Source organism: Amblyomma mixtum, chromosome 2 (genome assembly GCF_055824585.1).
Source record: "Amblyomma mixtum isolate Tamu chromosome 2, ASM5582458v1, whole genome shotgun sequence".
NCBI lineage: Eukaryota > Metazoa > Arthropoda > Arachnida > Ixodida > Ixodidae > Amblyomma > Amblyomma mixtum.
In genome coordinates this window covers 76,123,155-76,146,666 of record NC_143013.1, presented here as the reverse complement: position 1 = coordinate 76,146,666, position 23,512 = coordinate 76,123,155, and the positions used below count along the sequence as shown (strand labels likewise).

General features: G+C 43.4%; 1 protein-coding gene across 1 annotated transcript; it reads right to left on the bottom strand.

Annotated features, from left to right (window-relative positions):
- Positions 1-4,368: 4,368 nt before the first annotated feature.
- LOC149359794 (uncharacterized) lies at positions 4,369-16,697 on the bottom strand. Its single transcript, XM_089567751.1, has 4 exons — positions 16,663-16,697; positions 10,940-11,095; positions 9,469-9,649; positions 4,369-5,406 (listed from the first exon to the last, which is right to left on the bottom strand). The coding sequence occupies exons 1-4, from the start codon at positions 16,695-16,697 to the stop codon at positions 5,320-5,322; spliced, it is 459 nt and encodes a 152-aa protein (XP_089423877.1). The 3' UTR covers positions 4,369-5,319.
- Positions 16,698-23,512: the final 6,815 nt, after the last annotated feature.

Sequence of the window (23,512 nt, the reverse complement as noted above, 5' to 3'; positions counted from 1 at the left end):
GTTGGTAAGGAGGGCACAAGACGCGCAAATTACATCCAGGAAAAAAATTACTAACAATATAAAGTAACATAGATGGCAAATAACCTTCTGTACATCATGAGGCTTGCGGCCGCTGATAACATGGAGGGCCGTAAACTAAATTCAAAGCCCAAGAAACTAAAATAGAATTCTCTCACAAAAATATTGAAACAAAAATGTTCGAAGCAAAAGTGTCAGAACTAAACGTTAAAAAAAGAGATCCACTCTTCCCAAACTCCAACAGAACAACTTCAATCAAAAATTTCAAACCTATTTTTTTACTTTAAGAAGTTATTAAAAGACTCCCTTAGCATAGGAGCAACAAAACTTATCCATATGACATTCTCAAGCTCGACATCTTGTGTTCGGCGTTACTTGTTTCATTATCTTGTTTGATTGCGGCTTATCAAAAAGGCAGTGCAACGTTTCAGGGGCTCTGGGAGAATAATATCGGGCGCAGTGTGCTACCCATTCTTGTAATGAGCTTAGCCTCGCTAAGGAGCTCATTCGCAAAATTCATTTCTGTTTTTTTTTCTCATAGCCTGGAGTGAAAAAAAAAAAAGTTGGAAACAGCAGCCGTTTGTAAAGGCATCCAATGCCGTAGCAAAGAAGAAAAAAATAGTCGATTGCCAGTGATAATTATAACGATGTCGCTGCTGTATTTGACTGGAAGGCTGCTATAGAGGCCCGAAAAGCGCCAGTCTAATCATTTATACTTCGTATTCGCTCCTACTGTTGAATGTGTATGCTCGACGCACGAGTGTCTTGGCTGCTTCGAGCCTCTACGCCTAGTGGGCGGTGTATCATTGTGCCAAACATTCGCAGTATTCATTTTCCTCTACACACTCACTTCTGTTTGTCTATATGAGGGGATGTATGCATAGATATTTCTCGCAGCGTATCCACGCGCAGTATGACACGTCAAACTGACGCACTTGTGGGAGTGTGTTTTGTTTTATTACGCTATAACACTATACGGGGCAGTGCAACACATCCCTAAGGGCTGGATTGGCAGTTCCTGGAACCTACTACTTATAGCTACTACTAAATAACTACTACCAGAGAAATGAATTTAAGAGTATAGCAAACAAAGTACTGTTTTTTCGGATTCTAGAAGTGGATTCCTAATATCAGAGCTGGCGTTTGTACGAATCAATGCACCTTAGACAGCAGTCCGACGTGTACCGTATTTCGACATGCCTATCCAAAAAATGCTTAATTACGCTGGTTTCGGCATTCAGGGCTTTCGGTCGTCAGAGAAATCAAGTTTGTTAAATTGAACAGCTGATACACGTCCGTCTCTTAGCTTGCTCGTTTCTGTCGTAGGCTGCTTCTTCTCTTTGTGCACCGCTACATGAAAGGTGCTGCAAAATCTTTACGATGCAACATACATAAAAGATAGAAGGGGAGAATGAAGGCAAAGGATACCACATCCGAACGTGCTATCTCGAACCTGTCCCCACACAAGGCGCAGATCGGGAAATTTTTTTTTTTTTTGGTATTGGCGATGTCGTCAATATTAGACTTGGAAACAACATTCCCGTAAAGTTTTACAAAATGGAAAGAATGACTACTAGGAAAAGGAAGCAGCGAAAAAATAGACGCAGTACTAGACGAAACCCATACACACATGCCGCCGCACTTTCAAGTAGTGAGTCCGGAGACTGAGCGTGTGTGTGTTCCTTCTAATCCTGCGCCTTTTAAGGCGAAAGCCTTTAATGCCTCATATTGTCGTGACCAAGACGTGTTAGCAAATGTGTCCGCGTTTCGGATGCATGCCTTATATCAGCATATGCTAATCAACAGCCAATCGATACTTAATCGGGTGCAATCGAAAGACATAGGAACATGATATCAAGGGATTTTATAATTATATTATTGTACTTAATGACTAAATGACTAATTGAAAATTAGTAGTAGTTAAGAAGTGGGACTTTTCACTGCGCCTGTACCTTAACACACACTAATTAATCAGTGTACTAGTTAAGGTCACGTTAACTCTCACTAACCATACATTAACTAGTATTGCGAAATGTGCAAGTCGCGCTTAACTACCATTAACATTCATTGATAGTTAGACCTTTCTAGACGTTTCATATACATTGTGTCGAACATTCGAGAGAGTTCTGTTACTTGACAGCTGAGTGAAAGGACATGATGGATGGCATTAGAAAAATAGTGAAGACCAATTAGCCTAATTAACCTTGCTAGTAAGACCACATAAGAAAATAAAACCGAGTAGGATTGCTCGAGTTGGGGAATCGAACTAGGCGTCACCGGAGAGCGAGACGAGCACGCTAACCACCCGCCCGGCCAGCTCGATGGTTTGAATGAACAAAAGCGCGTCTAGCTAATACTGCGTATTCGTTCACTCTCATCTTCCTCCCTTCCTTTACGGCGATGTTCAGGTGTCCACCCATATATGCGAGAGAGATACATTTCCTTTCCTCAAAACCAATTTACCATCGAGCAAGCCGTAGAGCCGAATGTGCGATGGTGTTCTGTGGACTCCCTGGCAGTGTTGCAAAACGCTGTTGCGTTCCGCTCTTAGAGGCGAAGCGTACCTACACTGTATCACATAACATGGGCATGTCAAAAAGTCGACATCGTCCCAGTTATCCCTTACAAAAATTTTTAGAAATCTTTAGAAAGTCTTTCGACAATTGTTAATAGAACCTATCAACATTGAATAGAAAGTCTTTTAAACGCCTTTGTACATTGTAGTAACAACCTATCAACCGTCTTCCGACAAATGGCCACCGATATCCAAAAGACTCAAGTACATAGAAAGTCTTTATACTTCCTATCATCCCCTTATTGAGTTTGTATACACTTCCTACTGACCCCTTACCGACAATGTCTACCAACACCCTATTAACGGTCTTCCGACAATTGGCCACCGTTATCCAAAAGACTCAAGTACATAGAAAGTCTTTATACTTCCTATCATCCCCTTATCGAGTTTGTATACACTTCCTACTGACCCCTTACCAACAATGTCTACCAACAGCCTATTGACGGTCTTCCGACAATTGGCCACCGTTATCCAAAAGACTCAAGTACATAGAAAGTCTTTACACTTCTTATCAACCACATACCGACAATGTCTACCAACACCCTATCAACGGTCTTCCGACAATTGGCCACCGTTATTCAAAAGACTCAAGTACGAAGAAAGTATAATTCCTACATCAACTTTTGGAAAAGTGTATGTTAACTACACAGTATAACACTTTTACCAACATAGTTTTATCACTTCAAAATCATTTTGTGAACACTATCCTGGAGTGCTTAAAGAATAATAGAAGCAAAATGCAAATTATTACATTTATTGTGCACAAGTGTACATACGCGCTACAACACATGCATGATGCATCAAAATATTTTATGGAGAACAATAGAGGAACAGAATATTGCCTTCGGAACGCTTCCCCTCAGTTCCCTCTGAGTAACAATGACTGACACACAGCAATTGAAAAACATAACAGGTTTTAATTCACGATGTTTCGGCTGGAGGACCAGCCTTTTTCGAGTATAGTATAGCATTCGAAACAAAAGCTGTGCGCTTCAAATGCTGTAGTACACTTGAAAAAGACTGGCCCTCCAACCAAAACATCGTCAATTAAATCCCGTTAGGTTTTTCTTATATATATACGAGGTGTTTCAGGGAAGACTAAGTAATTTTCAAAAAACAGGTATTTTGAGATGAATGTATGGCTTTTGCAGCATAGTATTACCAGTGTTGGCAGGCACCAGAAAACTTGTGAAGAGTCTTACGTAATAAGCTGGTTAGCTAATTTTTATTAATGAACCTTTTCACTATCAGAAACTTTGTTAAAACATTAAGTTGGGCTAGTTGGTAACGGCTTGAAGGAATCATACTCTTAGCGGTAAGAACACACACAACACCAAGACACACACACACAGGACACCCGCTAGACTTCAACTATCTTTACTGGACACTTGTACGACATAAATATGTATCACTGAGCACACGCAGGTGCCTCGTCATCGGCATCAGGTCTAACTACGCCCTCCCCTCTCCTCCAAGGCATACGGTTGCGCCGATAAACAATCCCTTTTTCTGCCAATGCCAGGGAGGGAGTGCTTACACACATGTCACCCGCCTCTTGAATACCAAAGGCCTGGGAGCCGAGAAAAAAGAAAGAAAAATTATCGAAGTCTTTCGTATTCAAGAGGCGGGTGACATGTGTAAGCACTCCCTCCCTGGTGTTGGCAGAAAAAGAGATTGTTTATCGGCGCAACCGTATGCCTTGCAGGAGAGGGCAGGGCGTAGTTAGACCTGTTGCGGATGACGAGGCACCTGCGTGTGCTCAGTGATACATATTTATGTTGTACAAGTGTCCAGTAAAGATAGTTGAAGTCTAGCGGGTGTCCTGTGTGTGTGTGTGTCTTGGTGTTGTGTGTGTTTCTTACTGCTAAGAATATGATTCCTTCACTATCAGAGTTAGGCGTCTAGTTGCCATTAGAGATTTGTAGCAGTTACATGCACTGGAGGGGTTTCTTTCCCTGTGTGCTTTCAAAAGCGCATGTATTTTCGCACGATGCAGCCAAATTTTGTCGAGCCACAGCGGCAAAAGTAATCATGTTTTGTACATTCCAGAAACTGATATGGCTACTACGAACAACTGGCTAAAAGTCTCTAACTGCAACCAGTTGCAAACCTGTGTTAGTTAAAAAGTTAATTATCAGAAATTAGTTAACCAGCTTACTAAATACACCTCACCGGCTTTCTGGTGTCTGCTAACACTGGTAATATTATGCAGCAAAAGCCATATTTTTGAAAACTACTTATTCTTCCCTGAAACACCTGGTGCATATAAATACTGCTCACTTTCCTGTACAACACAGAAACGAAATAATTTCTTCTGTAACATGAAGGTTCCATGAGCCACATAACAAACCCGTGGAAAAAAACTGCATGCATACACACACATCTCTCCAAAACAGCTAAAAAATCCCACACAGTGAAACAATGCTTACACTGTCTTAAGACCAACATTAAAGGCTGCAAACACTGGCGAATTAAAAGTCAAACAGATGCCAAACATATGCTAAATGTCCCCATGGATGTAGATATTAAGCTATGAGCTGATTTTAATAAAAATGCATCAGCACAGAAATGCTTAAGTGACTTTGTTGGTGCACTATCCTGACACTTGTCCTCAATATCAGGCAGCCTGCTTGTTGTTCATCATCATCATCAGCCTGACTATGCCCACTGCAGGGCAAAGGCCTCTCCCATGCCTCTCCAATTAACCCTGTCGTTACTTGTCTGCATCACCAGTGGAAGAGGTAGCGTCCTAGTGATGAGACGTGTGCACGAACAGGTAGCCTTCTCCATGGCAGAATGCAGCAGCAAGAGAACTGCACAAGAAAACATTCAAAGTATACAGTTATAGTAACTTCTAATAGAATCAAACACAGAGCAGCAACAATCAGTTAAATGTGCACTAAAATGCAGCACTCCGAGTGAGTTTAATAAGGCTGCTGAGTAATAGCATAAGCAGCAGTCACAAGACTAGAACTAAATGTAATGCGTCCTTGAACAAGAAAAAGCTATAACATGCTGTTGTGTTCAATTCTGCCCCCACATTCGAAGACTGAATGATATTCACAGGAACTGACATTAACGTGTTACACCTAATTAGGCAGGCTTGAGAGAAGGCGGTAGGTGACTATAGGTTCTAGGAACAGTAGGGGAGAGTTATTAGTAGAGTTCGCAGATAGAAATAGTTTACGGATTATGAATACCTTCTTCCGCAAACGAGCAAACAGGAAGTGGACATGGAAGAGCCCCAATGGTGAGACTAAACATGAAATAGACTTCATACTGTGTGCACACCCTGGCATCGTAGAGGATGTGGAGGTCCTCGGTAAGGTCCGTTGTAGCGACCACAGAATGGTAAGGTCTCGTGTTAGCTTAGATTTGAAGAGGGAACGGAGGAAACTGCTGAAGCGAAAGGCTATTAACGAGTTAGCATTAAGAGGGAAGGTAGAGGAATTCAGACTGTCGCTGCAAAACAGATTTTCCGCTTTAACTGAAGAAGACGACCGCAGTGTTGAAACAATGAATGATAATCTTACAGCTATCGTTACACAGTGCGCCGCAGAAGTAGGTGGTAGGATGGTTCGACAGGATACCAGCAAGCTATCTCAGGAGACTAAAGATCTGATTAAGAAACGCCAAAGCATGAGGACTTCTAACTCCACAGCCAGGATAGAACTAGCAGATCTATCGAAGTTAATAAATAAGCGCAAGGTAGCCGACATAAGAAAGTTTAACGTGGAGAAAATCGAGCATGCTCTAAGGAACGGAGGTAGCCTAAAATCAGTGAGGAGAAAACTGGGCATAGGTAAAAACCAGATGTATGCGCTAAAAGACAAACAGGGCAATGTCATCAGCAATATGGATAAGATAGTTGAATTAGCCGAAGAATTCTACACAAATCTATACAGTAGCGAATGTAATCATCAAGTTACTGAGGGAGGCAGTCGAGCACAGCAATGGGACATCCTGCCAGTAACGAAGGAGGAAGTAAAGAAAGCCTTAGGAACAATGCAAAGAGGGAAAGCAGCTGGCAAGGATCAGGTAACAGCAGATTTGTTGAAGTACGGAGGAGAGACTGTGCTACAAAAACTAGCCACCCTGTATACGCAATGCCTTGTGACCTCGAGAGTACCAGAAGCTTGGAAGAACGCTAACAGTATCTTAATTCATAAGAAAGGAGACGTCAAGGACTTGAAGAATTACAGACCAATCAGCTTATTGTCCGTTGCCTACAAGGTATTTACTAAGGTAATCGCTAATAGAGTCAGGAAAACCTTGGACTTTAGTCAACCAAATGATCAGGCAGGCTTTCGTAAAGGATACTCGACAATAGACCACATTCACACTACCAATCAGGTGATAGAAAAATGCGCGGAATATAACCAACCCCTATATATAGCCTTCATTGATTACGAGAAAGCATTTGACTCAGTGGAAACCTCAGCTGTCATGCAGGCATTGCGGAATCAGGGTGTGGAAGAGTGTTATGTGAAAATATTGGAAGATATTTATAACGATTGCACAGCTACTATAGTTCTCCATAAAGTCAGCAATAAAATTCCAATACGGAAAGGTGTCAGGCAGGGGGACACGATCTCGCCAATGCTCTTCAATGCCTGCTTACAGGAGGTATTCCGGGGACTGGAATGGGAACAGTTAGGGATAAGAGTTAATGGAGAATACCTGAGTAATTTGCGATTCACTGATGACATTGCCTTGCTAAGCCACTCAGGACAAGAACTGCAAAACATGATCAACCAGTTAGACAGGCAGAGCAGAACGGTGGGGCTAAGAATTAACATGCAGAAAACCAAAGTAATGTTCAACAGCCTAGCAAGGGAACAGCAGTTCGCAATTGGTAGCGAGGTGCTGGAAGTAGTAAGAGAATATGTCTACTTAGGGCAGGTAGTGACCGCAGATCCGGATCATGAGAGGGAAATAACTAGAATAATAAGAATGGGGTGGAGCGCATATAGCAGATTCTCTCAGATCATGATTGGTAGCTTACCAATATCACTGAAGAGAAAAGTATATAACAGCTGTATCCTACCGGTACTCACCTATGGGGCAGAAACGTGAAGGCTAACAAAGAGGGTTCGGCTTAAGTTAAGAACAACGCAGCGAGCTATGGAAAGGAAAATGATAGGTGTAACGTTAAGAGATCGAAAGAGGGCGGAGTGGGTGAGGGAACAAACGCGGGTTAATGACATCTTAGTTGAAATCAAGAAGAAGAAATGGGCTTGGGCAGGGCATGTAATGCGAAGGCAAGATAACCGCTGTTCCTTAAGGGTAACGGAGTGGATTCCAAGAGAAAGCAAACGCAGCAGGGGACGGCAGAAAGTTAGGTGGTCGGATGAGATTAAGAAGTTTGCGGGGATACAGTGGCGGCAAGTTACAAAGGACAGGGTTAATTGGAGAGACATGGGAGAGGCCTTTGCCCTGCAGTGGGTGTAGTCAGGCTGATGATGATGATGACCAAATTAGGCTACCACGAAGAGATATTTAGCCATTCCAGTCATATGAAGATAACATGCAGGCCATGAAATATAAAAATTATTTTGTGTTTCTGATTTGTCTGCACAAAAATTCAGGCAGCTTTTGTTTTCAAAAGTGATGGCACAAAGACATTGCAATATAATGCACATGTTGCTGTAGATAATGTATCATTTGGAGCTATACCAGGTGTTAGAGGAAAATGTATGAACAAAGAGTACAAAGGTGAGCAAGTTCGTCAGGGCAAGAGTGGCACACTCTAAAGCAAATGAATCAAAATATTAAGGCACACACTGCGTCAGATACAATACTTGTAAGTAAAGCTGCATAGAACTACAAGCGATAAAAGCCTCAGAAACGTGCCCCTAAGGGAGCAGCTGGAATGGTAGTTTTTTATTTGTCCCGCAGCACATCCCTCTAGTGCTGAGGCCTGCTCATATCTGTTTAAGTTAAGAATACAAGGGAAACAAGCAAACAAGTGTTCCAAAGAAGATAAAAATGTGCACTTAGGTTGTTCTTTAGGAAATTACCTGTCACTAATTGCAGCAATAAATACCTCGAGAAAGTAAATTAAGTTATTTACACAGCTTATTACAAACCTTGATGGCACGGGAGAAAGGCAACATCAAATGCATTGGTTCAAGTAAAGCCAGGGGTCTTGTTAAGGTCACAGCAATATTTGTTGACTTAGGCTCAGCTAGTGTAATGCAATCAGTAACTGAACGTCGGCATGAATAAAAATAAGAATGCACCAATACTCAATTCCAAATGCCTTTCAACTGTACAGTGCAGTCAGTTGTGACAAAGGGAGTGTGAAAGAAAACCTCAGCAATGCTCATGACATCGAATAAGCACCTTTCTTCTGTACAGCTAAAATATAAGCTTTGCAGGGTTTCATGTAATGCAAGGATAACCTGGTAAGGTATCAATTATTGATGCTAGCAACAAATATGCTTCTAAAGCAGAGTGCTCCACTTGAACGCCAATATTCAATTATGCATTGCCCGTTAGGCCATGCCTATCACATCACTGGTTCACTTCAAACATGCCATACCTTGTAAGAGGTAGGTACTGCTGAAGTAAACCTATAAAATTTATTTGCTGCTTTTAGACTGCTGTATAAAGGTCATGAAGCAGATAATTGTTTTAATTTGGTCTATACAGTGGTCAAGATTTCCAAGCACGAGAGGCATGAGGGAAAAAACTATAGAAAGCATTTCACACTATAACACAATGCACTTGACTAGGGGAGTGCTTTCATGACGCCTGCAATATCTTTTCCCTTTCTCTTGGTCCTCTTTTAAAAGAAAAAAAAACGAAAGAGGGAGGGAGCCTGGACCAGAAGATTTTTGGCAGGCTAAAAAAGACAAGGAAAATATACCCACTTGTCTACCTATCCTTTTACAAGTGGCACATGCTTGATATCCAGTGTCAATGGCTGATAGGCTGAACCAGCAGGTCTTGATGTCATTTGCCTCTGGTTGAGGTAGCATTGGCTCGATGACAGATGAAAGCTGGTGCAAAAGTAGCGTGATGATACCGGTGGAGCAGCTGTACAGGGCTTGACTGCGGGTGCATTTGAAGAAAGGCTGCATTAGAGCCATGCTTTCATAAACATCACAGAAGCCACATCCCATTAAAACCTCTAGCTGTTCAGTCCAATGTGTTCATGAGTGGAGGCTAATTATTAATTATCTATGCCTCCAATAGTTAGGAAAAAAATGGTTTACAAAGCTTGTCATACTTTTCTTAAAGCTATTATTCGCGAATCACGTTATACTTTTATCGCTTCATACTGAAAATGGGGGAATGACATAAATGTAGTGAACGTAAAAAAATAAAATGACAACAAACCTTCCATTGTGCGATTACCTCAGCTGCACTGCAATGGAATGGTTCTGCTATTTTTAATCGTCGTTTCGTTGACCAGAACTATCAAGAAACACAGCACTTGATGTGACTGCGACGTAGAACGGGCAATGCTCCTTATCCAGTAAACACTCAGGCAGCAGAATCAAAAGACGCACGCCGCTACAAGCACTTTTCGTTCTTATGGTCTCCTTTTCACGCGCTGCTCCTGTTCAGTCGGAATAACGAATCAAGCAGCACCCCATAGTTCTCGGCGTGCAACCAAATTCTATCACATAACTCCTGCGCCGAGGAGCTGAAGCAAACAGCGTGAGGCGGCGGGTTAAAAGTTGCATAGTTCGCAAGCGAGCGTGTCAGAACACCTTCTCTCTGCAAACGATCGCGTGGTGCCCGCATTTTGCACCTCACTGCGAACAAGACGTGAAGACCAACCCAAATGCATTCGCAGCCCTCAATCATACCCCCGACACATCGCAGAAGTCATTTTCCAGTTCTGTACTTACATTTGTCAACGTTCACGGCAAGCCGTTTCTTCTATCGGGCATCGGGCGCCGGCCGCTCTCGGAGTGGTTGCGTGCAGTACGTCAGAGCAGTTTTTGAGCACTGCGTGCGCGTAAGAACGTCTTCCGCAGCACTGGAGCCATCTGTCACCTTCCGAGTTCAGTCACACTACCACAACACTAACGAGGCCGCACATTTAACACAAACTGAAGAAACGCACCCACATCACAACCGTCGCACCCCGCCAACAGAGTCGTTTCAGCGTCCTAAAAAAGATAGTGTAGCGCGCGGCCAACATGAGACTCGCAATCCGCCGCCAGCGAACGGAAAGGTGGCGCTAATGTCGCCTAACTTTACACGCGTTAAAAAAAGAATTGATAAAGCCCTTTTTGCCACAAACTTGTTGCATTAAACGACAAAATATTTTGTTTCAATTACAAAGTCAGCAAATTGGAATGATTGCGGTGAAAAAATGCGACTACTCACAACCATCTGTTTCTGGCGGCGCTGCGAACGAAAGCTTGGAAAACCGGGCAGCATGCCGGGCAGCTACAGGCGACGCATCTGGGGCCAGGAAAGCCGCAGCCGCTGCACGGCTGCACTGTCTGCCTAGTTCTAAGGCTATAACTCAGCTCCCCGCAACTGCGTCGCAGAATAAGGAATGATGATGATGTTGCCAACGCTACTGGTTTCGGTTTTTATTTTCGCATATTGTGTGGCTTAGCGTACTCTACACAGCTTGGCTCATGCGATTTAGTGTACGTGTGTGTACCTAGGGAACACGAGCGATCGCACGCCGCTCTAGCGTGACGCGCGAAACTTTCAAGGCTGCGCTGCAGCATCGCCTCTGTTTTGTGTGTGTTTATATCACGTCATTGGACACCTTGCACGCTCTTTGCTCGAGCGAGCCCCGCCGACAGTCGCGCTACCGTAGTCTTTTTGTGTGCTTCCTTGATTGCTTTTTGCCTCTGCCTTATGCGGTCCTCGGCTCGGCCTCACGTCCGCTGATGGCAGTAAGAAAAGGCGAAGACTGAACACATGCTTTCGCGCGTCTGCTCCGTATGACTACGTTAAAACCCAACACTTTATTCCAGGATTCCTTAGTCATTGCATTACGGGAAGATAGAAAATACAGCTCTCACCACGTTTTCCCTCGCCACAGCTTCGTACCGTGTTTGCGTTGAAGGAGATGCAAGTGAAGATGCGGAAGAGGCACTGCGCCTGTGTTTTAGCGGTGCTCAAAGTGGGGGCTGCTCTCACCCTAGCTTTTTCCATACTGGAAGCTCCTCTGTGGCTTAGTACTACCGAAAAATGTAACAAGTCAAGAATGAGGGCTTATAGTGCTCCAATTGCCGTGCACCTTCCTCATGCAAAGCCCTTGTTACCGCAGTTGAGTACAGCGGGCCGCTGTTACCTGTTTTGTTTCTCTATACTTCTCTTTTTAGTATCGGCCGCCGAACATGAATAAAAATTAATATTGCCTTGCCTGAAATTTCGCATGTACAGTCGCTGAGGAACGAAGCAACTTGAGTTCTCGAATCTGTAAGCCTGCACACGTTACACAGAATTTACTCAGAGCGCGAAGCGGTGCGGCCCTTTTCGCGCGGGGTTTTTCAGTCCCGTGCGATCAGCCATTGCTGGTCGCTCGAGGAGGAGGGTAGTGCGAGGGTTTAAATTGGGCGCTCCCACGTGGAGTGGCATAGTGTACCGGGCACTTTTGCATGGCGGGCAGTGTGCAGGGAAAGTGTGCTTGCGGTGCAAGTTCAGGAAGCTGGTGATATAATTTGGGCGCCATTTGGGCTAGCGAGAACGTGTCATTCAATGAGTGTGGAAACACATCGGTGCAATGCTAAACTTGAATTTTTTTGTAGCTCGCAACAATAATCCCTCTGAAACCTCAGAGCGAAACGCTCTTAATGCTAGTGTGTTTTAGCACCGTCGTACGGTACATCACTGTTCAACTGCACGTTAAAATATGACCTATCAAGAATTACAACAATATCAACACCAACGTGTTTCGAATTGGCAGAGTTGGTGTACAGCTCTGCTGAAATTCTTTGTTAGTTCTGAAATGTTAAATCTGTTTAATGACTGCCTGAGTACAGAATTTAAGGACGAATACGCAGCAGAAAGCATTGTTTTCGTGTAGAATGAGCCATCAGCGAAACTGATTCGCTGTAACGAAGTCATCATTGCGCTTATGTAACACAATATGTCACTAGCTCCTATTTTTTCTTAAAGTTCTTTTAATTTCCTTGAAGTGCAAGGCAATAATACTTGAGTATTCTATGAATTCATTCACTTTGTACCAAAATTATTTCGTTTGCTGGTAACTTTTTTCGTAGACTTTATACAATCAAAAATTGTCACCAAATGTCTTCAATTCAAGGCACGTTTCTGAATTTCGGGATAATAAATGTTCTGTTATGGACTTTGCCCTTTTCCCCGCACTCGAAAATGCGAAAGCAGTAAATCTAGTATTGAGAAAATTGAACTGAAATTTCTAAAAATCCACAGCGTGCTCGGCTATGGGAATGTGATTGCAAATTTTTGTTTCGTCTTCAAGGTTAGTTAAGTTGCCGGTTTGAAGTTGTCGGCTACAGTACTTGATTATTTTTGGCTTTTATTTGTTTATTCGCATCACCAAAATGCTTTCTCGGTTCGTAGTATATTTCTATTGACAGCAGTATATAAGCAGTAAGAAAATTGTATGAACTTTCTATCAACAAATGTTGATAAAATATGCCCTAAGAAAATGTGACTGCAAATGTTTGTTTCGTGTTCAAGGTTGCTTTAGTTGCATTGACATGTTAGGCTAGAGTACTTAATTAATTTAGGCATTTATTCTCATTATAAAACGTTCTGTCGGTGTCTATAGTATGTTTCTACTGACAGCAGTACATAGAAAGCAGTAAGGAAATTGTATGAACTTTTTATCAACGAATGTTAATAGAATATGCTTGGCTAAGGGAATGTGAGTGTAATGTTTCGTGTTCAAGTTGTTTTCATAGCTTTGAAGTGTTCGCCTACAGTACATGATTTGAGGCATCTATTCGCATGACTAAAAATGTTTTGTCACTTTCTAGAGTATTTCTGCTCACAGCAGTCCGTAAAGAACATAAAGTATTAAAATGGAATATATGTTCTGTTTTAAAACGTTTTCCCATATCCTGATTACATTCCAAACGCATTTGCTGCGAATAATGTTGATCGCTTTTCGATATAGTGAAATTGTTGACTAGCTGCAACAGATTCCACCATGCAATCAGGAAAGATGTCGTCACGATTATGCGAACAAGATAGCGTTAATCACCTCGAACACCATGCAGTTTGTTCATTTACTTCTCTCAACGTGTCAAACTGCACCCTGCTTTTCTAGTAACTTTCTATTGACAGGAGTAAATACAAAGAAGTAACAGTCTACCAACATTGTATTGACAAAGGTACATAGAATGTAAAAATTATTTTCTAGTAACTTTCTATTGACAGGAGTACATACAAAGAAGTAACTTCTATCAACGTTGTATGAACAATTGTTGATAGAATGTAAAAGTTACTACAAGGTTACTAGAGTCAATAGAATGTTAATACAAATTCTAAAGAAAGTTGATATCCATTTTTGTAAGGGATACAAAACCCAAGTGTGGAGCAACGGGAGGGTCTGCTCTCCAGCGACTGCCGCGATGACCACATCGGTTTGATACGGCGAGCTCAGCTGACGGCAGCATCCAGCGGAGCCCTGGAATAGGGGCAACCGACCGTTGCGGATGGACTCATCTGACCACATAAAAAAAACACTGGTACTAGAGCCAAATAAATAAAGTTATCCTATCCTAGAGGCGAAGCTTAACATCTTAATACACATCAGTGACACAAGCGGGAACACCGCTCTAACGGCTTTCGCCTCACCGCACTTTAGGTCAACAAAGTGCACCCCTGATTTTTTTTTGCACTGGTTCCTTTTCGGAGTAAATATGAACCAACTGGCCCAGCAATCCACTCTTCGCAAGAATGAACCGAACCTGGCTTTATTACCGCGCTTTATTTTGCATAGCAAATGCACACTGAAATAATAAATGAAGTGCCGTAAGGTGAAGAATATATTACGAGAAAAGATAAAGCGGATACCCGATTTCTCAAAACACTAGGCAAAAATCAACAAACAAAATTTTGGGAGACGCTTATGCTCCGTCTTCAGAGTGAAACGCGATGGCGCCCGCTCTTTATACCATCTACATGAAGGCATCACTGTGCACTGCTCCTAGAGGCCCCCGTGCGCAGTGGAAACTTACGACTCCGCTTCTTCTAGGACGAAAAATGACGTCATACTCAAAGCGCACCTGGTGGCCTCCGCTAGGAGTGGTCTTACGTTATCTCACGCTGCGCAAGGCCTTCGCCCATGGTGCTGTCAAAGCAAGTTAAAGCTCTCACGTTCTAACGGAATGTAAATCTTCTATTTTATACCTATAACACCTCCTTGTAAAACTTCTTGCGCACTTAAAATGACCGTAATCTATCGTTTCTCTTCCACTGGTACGCCTTATTAATGTCGAGAGGTACGGAAATTGACAGTATGCGTGGGCAAAGAAACGTGAAGAGTTCGCCATATTGAGAAAGGTGTGCAGACAAGACGCTCGCAGGGCCAAGGCCAAGACACGAGCGGCGCTGATACACTAGTCGGAACTAGTCACCTGGAACAAGCATCCTGAATCGACGCTGAAAAGGCTTTCGTCTTTGAACCAGTTGCCGTGGCTACTAAGGGATGGCCCGGGGCAGTTCGCGTTGGTAATTTGATCTGAAATGAGAGGGAGAGAGATGGAATGAAAGGGAAACAGGTCGAGCTTGATCCCTCCAGGCTGGTCAGTCAGGGAAAACACAGTGCTGCATCTCTGATGGATAAGTGCGTGTTCTCAGCGTGGCGTTTGGGCCGACGACTGGTATACACAGATGTGTGGCGCGAGCCGAACCCAAACGATCTAGTAAGAGCACACTCGCCTCTGTCAAGCTGTTGGCGCTCGCGAAAAACTTTGGCGGAGACGATAGATTCTCCCTCAGCGTAATGAAACTCACCTTATGCGTCGAGCTGCGCGTTTTTCTGGTTTGGTTTATTTGTTTATTGGGGTTTAACATCTCGAAGCAACTTAGGCTATGAGGGACGCCGTAGTGAAGGGCTCCGGAAATTTCGACCACCTGGGGTCCTTTAGCGTGCACTGACATCGCACATTACACGGGCTTCTAGAATTTCTCCTTCATCGAAATTCAGCCGCCGCGGCCGGGATCGAACCCGCGTCTTTCGGGTCAGCAGCCGAGCACCATAACCACTGAGCCACCGCGGCGGTACGAGCGTTTTTCTAGGGGCTCCCTGTAAACACGTAGAATCAGTGCCAGTTGCATAAGTGTGACGCTTGTGCGTGGGCATTCAACTACAGCGATTTTAAGGAAATAGAAGTCACTCGAACAAAAACGTTTCTCCTACCAGAGCTGTTTCATCATAATTACGTATTACAATACAGATCATGGTCGATGAGTCAGAGTAATAGTCGATTTCCTGCTTGTGGCTCTCACACACAAAAAGTCAATCTCTGGTGCCAATATAGTAGCGCCTATTTAACTTATAGCTGCAACCTCACCGGTCAGTAAGACCAGAAATTATGCAGCGAAAAACCGGCGAAAAATGGGCGAACATCGCTTGGCGTTCGGGGATCGAAACTCGTTTCTCTCCGCTCGTAAAGGCCGGCAACTATCGCCATTCGTTTCCGTGACTGGGGAAGAATTTCGCAAGTGATCACAGGCGTCAATAGGCCCAGATTCTTTTGATCCTGCTTAAGAATAAGAGAACCTCGGCTCTAAATTAGCACTTGCGCAGTCTTCGAGAAGCTTAACTTAAATAACCGAGCGACGAACAAACGATATCAAACATAAACCAACAACTAGGTAAACGCCAAAACGACATTGTTGCCTTCGTCTAGCATGAGTGTTTATGAGCGTGCGATACCATGAATACATAAACACAAAAGTATGCGACGGGATCAAAACATTAAAAAAATAATTAAACAGTTTTAGAAAGTGTCACTGGACGAATCACAGGACCGATAGATACATCAAGGTGTAGCAAAACTACGCACCTCGGCTCATCTAACATTGTATACTCGGAATCAGGTGTGCTCGTCGGCATTCTTGTAACAATGTTTATGCCGTTCTATGCTCACGTTCCCGTGAATGCACGATACTGCCGGTCGGTCATTGTCCTCACTCCATCTTTTCGTGCTGGCTTATCTCAAACTATACCTTCAATAGAAGATGTGCCGTTTAAAAAGTGCAGTGCCATAGATAACCGCGGTTGATTACCAATCTAAATAAAACCATGCTTCAGTCTGTATAACACGTAATGTTTTCGAAACGAACCGACAGGTGCAGACGGTGACCGCCTCATGCAAGGTACGCGACCGAGCGGCTTCTATCCGTAAGTGCAGTTGTCGGTAGTCTACTAGCTGCTAATTAAAAATCAGTGAACAAACGTTAAGACACGGCAGTTTGTGAGGTTTTTTGTATCCAAAACTTAGACACGGTCGCAACTTTTGACCATTCGCGTTGAAGATTGCCATATACACGGCTGTCTTCAAAAATATGTGAAACTTATAAGGAACATATGAAACCGCTAACAACTGCGTCATAGCAGCGAGGTGGATGGCACAGTTTGCCGCTCTCTTCGACAGGTTAATTAAACGAACTGAGTTAGGAATTGGGAAGCGAATATCGGGTAACACAAGCATGCTACAAGAATTTGATCAGATGGAGCACTGAAGAAATTCGCCCCCTCGTAAGCACAAGACGGCACTGCTGTTCTAGTTTTTAAAGGAATTATCCGAGATAGGTATTCGTGAAATAAAAAAAATGAAAACTACACACAAAAAAACACTGGTCTCAGTTGCGACATGCAGTGGACTTTCGCCCTAAACCGACAAAATTGTACTGAAGGCAAACGAGATGCTTTTAATATCAAGCCGCACGCATGCATAAAATAACAAAGTTGTTTCTTACCTCATGCGGCGCTATTAAGCACCCGTCTTTGTCTCAAAAGCGATGCCTGGCGCTAGATTGCAACAAACTATGTACATATCAAATTTAGGGGATATTTCTGCCGAACAAATTCAGCAACAGGAACACCTCAGCCAACGACAACGCCGACGTTGCAGCAGGACTGCGACTTTATTCATGATGATTTGTCCATCGCGTCAGGGAGATTGTTTTGCTAGTTATAAATTGCTAACCAACGTTTTTTTAAAGTGAAATTCTAGTCTTTCGTCATTACATGTCAGTAATTTTAATCCATTTTAGCGGCTACAGCTGTTGACTCTGTTAACCATTGTTTGCTTAATTTACTAAGTAAACATATATCTCCTGTTTGAGATTGCAACGCATACTGGACAGCCCCTGGTTGATAAGCGCTATTCCAGCACAGGCCAACAGCAACACAACTGAAGTAGTTCTTCGTTGGGTCGCAGTAATTGTCTGCACAGCTGTCAATCAAACGCGTGCGGAACCATAATGTGGATGGCAGCAATTCCGGGAAGGCATAAGAGCGTGAGACGTTTTTTTTTTTTGTTGCTGTCAGGACTCAACGATGTGCAATCAGTCGATCCAGCATATATCTAATGTGGCTATTTCGAAATATTGGCAACAGTGAACACATATATAATTGCTTTGAAGATCTTGAGATAGCCTGTAGAAAAGTTGCGCTATACATCGAACTGCCCCCAAAGTCACCCGCGATGGCAGGGGCAAATTAAGGTTTCACTCTCGGGGATGGCATTTGAGAGTGGTGAGGTGGGTGAGGGGCAGAGGAGCGATCTGATATTAACCATGTATTGAATTCTGTAATTTTGGCGAAATATTAGTAATCACTATGGTTTTAGCACGTTATATTTCTCGCCAGGGGGAAGCACTGCCCCCACCATCCTTCTATAAAACCGCTCCTGCCTACTGGCAGGCTAGCCCTGTGAAACCCTGCGAACGTGCGAATATGTGCTTGAGGGTGCTTTCGGTCTTTGTACTCATTTTCTCTGCCACATTGCTTTCATGCTGTGAAGCCAACCTAACTAACTAAAGCCTAGAAGTGGCCCTCGCGGGGCATGCTTCCCTGCCGGAGAGATTGCTGAAATCCGTTCTGTCTTAATATTTACCAGCGATTATTCTATCGATAGCCTAATGCCAACAGGATTAGAGATCTTATGATTGGCAGTGGTCAGCCCCAAATCGCCGTCTTTCAGCGGCTTCGATGCTAAAAGCGTTAGAGCTAGCAATGGCTCGCAAGCAGTGCGATGCCAGGATGCCAGTGGGCGGCATATGTCTGCGGGAAGCTTGTCACTAGCTTGCTGGAAATGTGTGCTCGCATCTAGATTAGAGATAATTTTAAGATAAGAGATTTTTATTAACATAAGATTATTCAGATTTAAGATAAGAAATTTTTATCCAGCATTCGTGCCAGGGCCAGATGGTTCATGTTTTCAAGGCCGAATACATTGTAGCTTTACGCCGCCGCGGTGGCTCAGTGGTTATGGTGCCGGCTGCTGACTCGAAAGACGCGGGTTCGCTCCCGGCCGCGGCATTCCAATTTCGATGGAGGTGAAGTTCTAGAGGCCCGTGTACTTTGCGATGTCAGTGCACGTTTCAGAACTTTAGGTAGGCGAAATTTCCGGATCCCTTCACTACGGCGTCCCTCATAGCCTTCGTCATGTTGGGACGTTAAAACCCCATAGACCATAAATATAAACACATAAAAGAAACAGAATAGGCGCTAACGATGGAAACTTACGTCTAACAAAATATTGCAAAATTTATAAATGCGAACAAAAGTTGGCTCATATAAAGATGTTAGGTATAAGTCGTGACACTGTGAAAGGCGAACTACTGGAAGTTTTTTATATCAAATACAAAGTCTGATCACTGTATCAGCCACATGTCATTATGCTTGAAATGGAAAGAAGAGCATTTCTTGGCGCCACGTGTCTAAGACTGAGCATTTTGATATGACGATTCATTTCCTTCGTGCGTCTTTTCGCGTCATTTTGCATCCTTTCTGAATAGATAGTTGTGAGTTAGCGCCTGCCCTGTCACCTTTAGGTGCTGCGTTCAAAATTATTCCGCCTTGAACAAATACCATTTTTATGTATTGAATTTTCTATATACCTAAATATTTATTTCACGATTCCCTTCAAGCTCTATATATTCGTGATAGGTACATCCTGCTTTCTTACTTCCTTTCTCTGCCGCCGCCGCGGTGGCTCATTGGTTATGGTGCTGGGCTACTGACCCAAAAGACGCGGGTTGAATCCCGGCCGCGGTGGCTAGAATTTCTTTGGAGGAGAAATTCTAGAGGCCCGTGTAGTGTGCGATGTCAGTGCACGGTAAAGAACCCCAGGTGGACGAAATTTCCGGAGCCCTCAACTACGGCGTCTCTCATAGCCTTAGTCGGTTTGGGACGTTAAACCTCATAACCCAAACCAAACCAAACCTTTCTCTCCCACTGTTCTTCTTTATTGTTTACTCTCTTTCTTTCTCTGTTCTTTTTGTTTCTTTGTTTCTTCTTTATTTTTCTTTCTTTTCTTTTTCCTTTCATTTCTTCATACAAGACGTTCCCCTTACAATAGTGCCTTGATGGAAGCGACAAAAGCTAGTAATGGTAGCTTACCAATATCCCTGAAGAGGAAAGTATACAACAGCTGTATCCTACCGGCACTCACCTATGTGGCAGAAACGTGGAGGCTAACAAAGAGGGTTCAGCTTAAGTTAAGAACAACGCAGCGAGCTATGGAAAGGAAAATGATAGGTGTAACGTTAAGAGATCGGAAGAGGGCGGAGTGGATGAGGGAACAAACGCGGTTAAATGACATCCTAGTCGAAATCAAGAGGAAGAAATGGGCTTGGGCAGGGCATGTAATGCGAAGGCAAGATAACCGCTGGTCCTCAAGGGTAACGGAGTGGATTTCAAGAGAAGGCAAACGTAGCAGGGGACGGCAGAAAGTTAGGTGGGCGGATGAGATTAAGAAGTTTGCGGGGATATAGTGGCGGCAACTGGCAAATGACAGGGTTAATTGGAGAGACATGGGAGAGGCCTTTGCCCTGCAGTGGGTGTAGTCAGGCTGATGATGATGATGATGATGTTGATGACGTCTGGCACAAAGCTTAACATAAAAAAAAAAACAGTTGACAGGATGATATAGCGTTGTGCGGCATTCGAGGTGAAGCAGCACACCGTGAAAAAACAAACTTGATGCTGTGTTCCCGTAAGGTACACACGGATAAAAGCGGCAGTTGCTTCGCTCGCAAAAGGACGCTTTAGAGACACTAAGAGAGCTGCACGAAGGTAGGAAATTGTCCTCCACGCAGCCTTCGTCGCACTACCAGCCGAAGGGCTCTTTAGCGGAGAAACTGGCAGAGGTAGCACGATTCGTCCGCGTTGGACACCCGGAGTAGCTGCTAATGAAAGGAACGGGCCTAGGAAAACACGTGTCACTGCAAGCCGACATCTGAGGGAAGTGATGTTTTTCTTGCCCAGTCAATAAAGGCGTTGGCTATTTTCTTTTCGGTGCATCACCTCTGACACTTTCTTTTGTTTTCATGTTGCAGTGAAGTGTGCTAGCACATATCTGCAGTGAGTTGCTCAACAAAAGACCGTTTTCCTGCAGATATTACCCCAGCAGCTGTCAATAGCAGTGCAGAAACTTCGGCGGGAGACAAAATAACATCACGGCTTCCTCTCTGCCGCACTCTTTATCCCGCTCCTTGCATTCCTCCCTCATTTCCTCCTTTCTTTCTCCTCTCTTTATCTTTATTTATTTCCATTTTCTCCCGCCTTTGTGCGGCAACTTGTCTTTGTATATTGTTATCGTACACTTCACGGGTACTTCAAGGTATATAAAGGTCCCTCTGATGAATGCCACAACAATCGAATAAAAGCTGCAGCAAAACCGACATCAGTGACAGCGCATGCAGAAGAGAACGAAAAGAATGCTAAGGGAGAGCATAGCATAAACATTTTGCCAACGCTTTCAAAAAGGCAGCGCTTTTCACTTGGGTGGTCACAGGTTGGAGTGGGTGAATATTCGAAATTTTCGAAACGCCATTTATATATCGCAAATTGGGATTCGTGGAATTACTCAACAGTGCATGTTAAAAGTTTGTGTACATGAATCGAAGAGTTATTATATTGCTGAATGCTTTTCGAGTAATTGATAAGAATTTTCGGAAGAGGCAGCCGTAGTTTTCTTTGACGACTGTTTCAAAAACAGAACCACTCTGACGCTGTTGGAGACTACAGCGCCACGATGCCATCTATTCCGGCCATGAACACTATAAGGCTCATGCATGGCTACCAAGCTTCGGCAATGCGGCAGGTCTCAAGCAGGTTCCAAATTCTGCTTTTATGCCCACTACCAGAGGCCATGGCTGGTACGTAGTTGCTGCATGTCTCATTTCTTTAGATGTAACGCTTGGATATTCGCCGTAGTCATGAGCAGCAAAAGTTAATATTTCTCTACGTATCACATGACAGTCGTCAAAGTAAGGACTGACTTCATGTTTCATGCCACTTAGTACAGACGAGTGTTGCGTCATTTGAAAGCTAAAGCTATAACCCGTTTTGTTATACGGCGGCACCGCAGTCACGAGCTATTCGCTTTTTTCACACGATTATTTGCTTTATTAAAAATTTCCAACAAATAGCGAATGTATGCAAAATATTCGATTCGTATTATTCAGTTCTATCGTTATTCAATTCGCATTCGATTTTTATTTTAGAAACACTATGCGCATTCGAGTCAGCACAGGAGGTACACAACAGCATTCTCTCCAGAGGAATTGTTATTCGTACACATCTAACCACAACGCTTTTAGCGCTGCCAAAGAGTACGCGTTTCAGAATAAATTTATTCCACATAACGCATGGACTTCGTTTCATTTGCTTCAGTGGAAGTCGTGAAGTATTCATATTCCACAGTTTTGATAGCGCGTTGTCTCTTCTGATGAGCTACAGTGCGGGTGAAAAGAGACGATGTGGTCGCTTCATGCTTTCAATTCGACTCAGTAGACCTAACATAACTAGAATTTTTTTACTTTATGACAATTATTTCGTCTTTAACCGAAAGCCGCGTAGCTCATCTCGCCAAGCGATTGGAGTGAATGTTGAAGCGAAGCGTGCTGTTAGCTCCTGTTGTTAATAGAAGTTTTCGAGTAGAAATAATCATCGTAGAAATTCAAAGGATAACAGTAGCTACTGCAATTATATTTTCTGAACACATTAACCAACGTGCTCGAGGCAGGGTATAGCTACGTACAGCGAAAGCGCACACTTCGCCCACTAGTGATGCAACTGCAGAAGCTGCTGTTTGCATTGTTTTTAGCTTCCTCCAACAAACAGCCTTTGTCAAAAATGCACAGCCCCCAATGTTCTCTCCTCTGCCATGCAGCGTGGCTCATTTCGCGTCGCCAGCGTTCCAGTTTCTCGAAACGGCATGAACTTCAACGCCCACCTCCACGGAACGTAAAGCTTCCGCAGGTGCTACGATAGCCTCAGGCACGAGGCTTAGAAGGAAATTGTTTGGTCTGTATATTTGGGACAACGGCTGCCCTTAACAAACTTAGCAGACGCCTTTGCCTATGTTGTCGAAGATGGCGAAAGTTCCCGCCTGTAAACACCGCTTTGTGATATGAGCGCCAACAGGCACAGCACGCTACCAATATCGTTCTGATTGATTTCCTAGATTGCCTTGATCGGTCGGGATCCTGAAAAATGTATGCTCGTGATGAATCTTGACGCACAGTTACGTTGTTGCCCTAAATCATTAGATGCACAGTTCCTTTCAAGTGCAGACAGCGGTTATCAAAAAATTTAGGGGGCACTTTGGCTCTCTAAAGTGCTGCAAGGCGAAAGCCTTTCCTGGCGCACTGTTTGTTTTTATTTACTTTTTATTTTTCATTTTTTATTTCTGCTTATTTTACTTTTAGTTTTTATTTTCCTTTTCTTGACTTTATTCCTTTTATTTTATTTATGAATCCCAT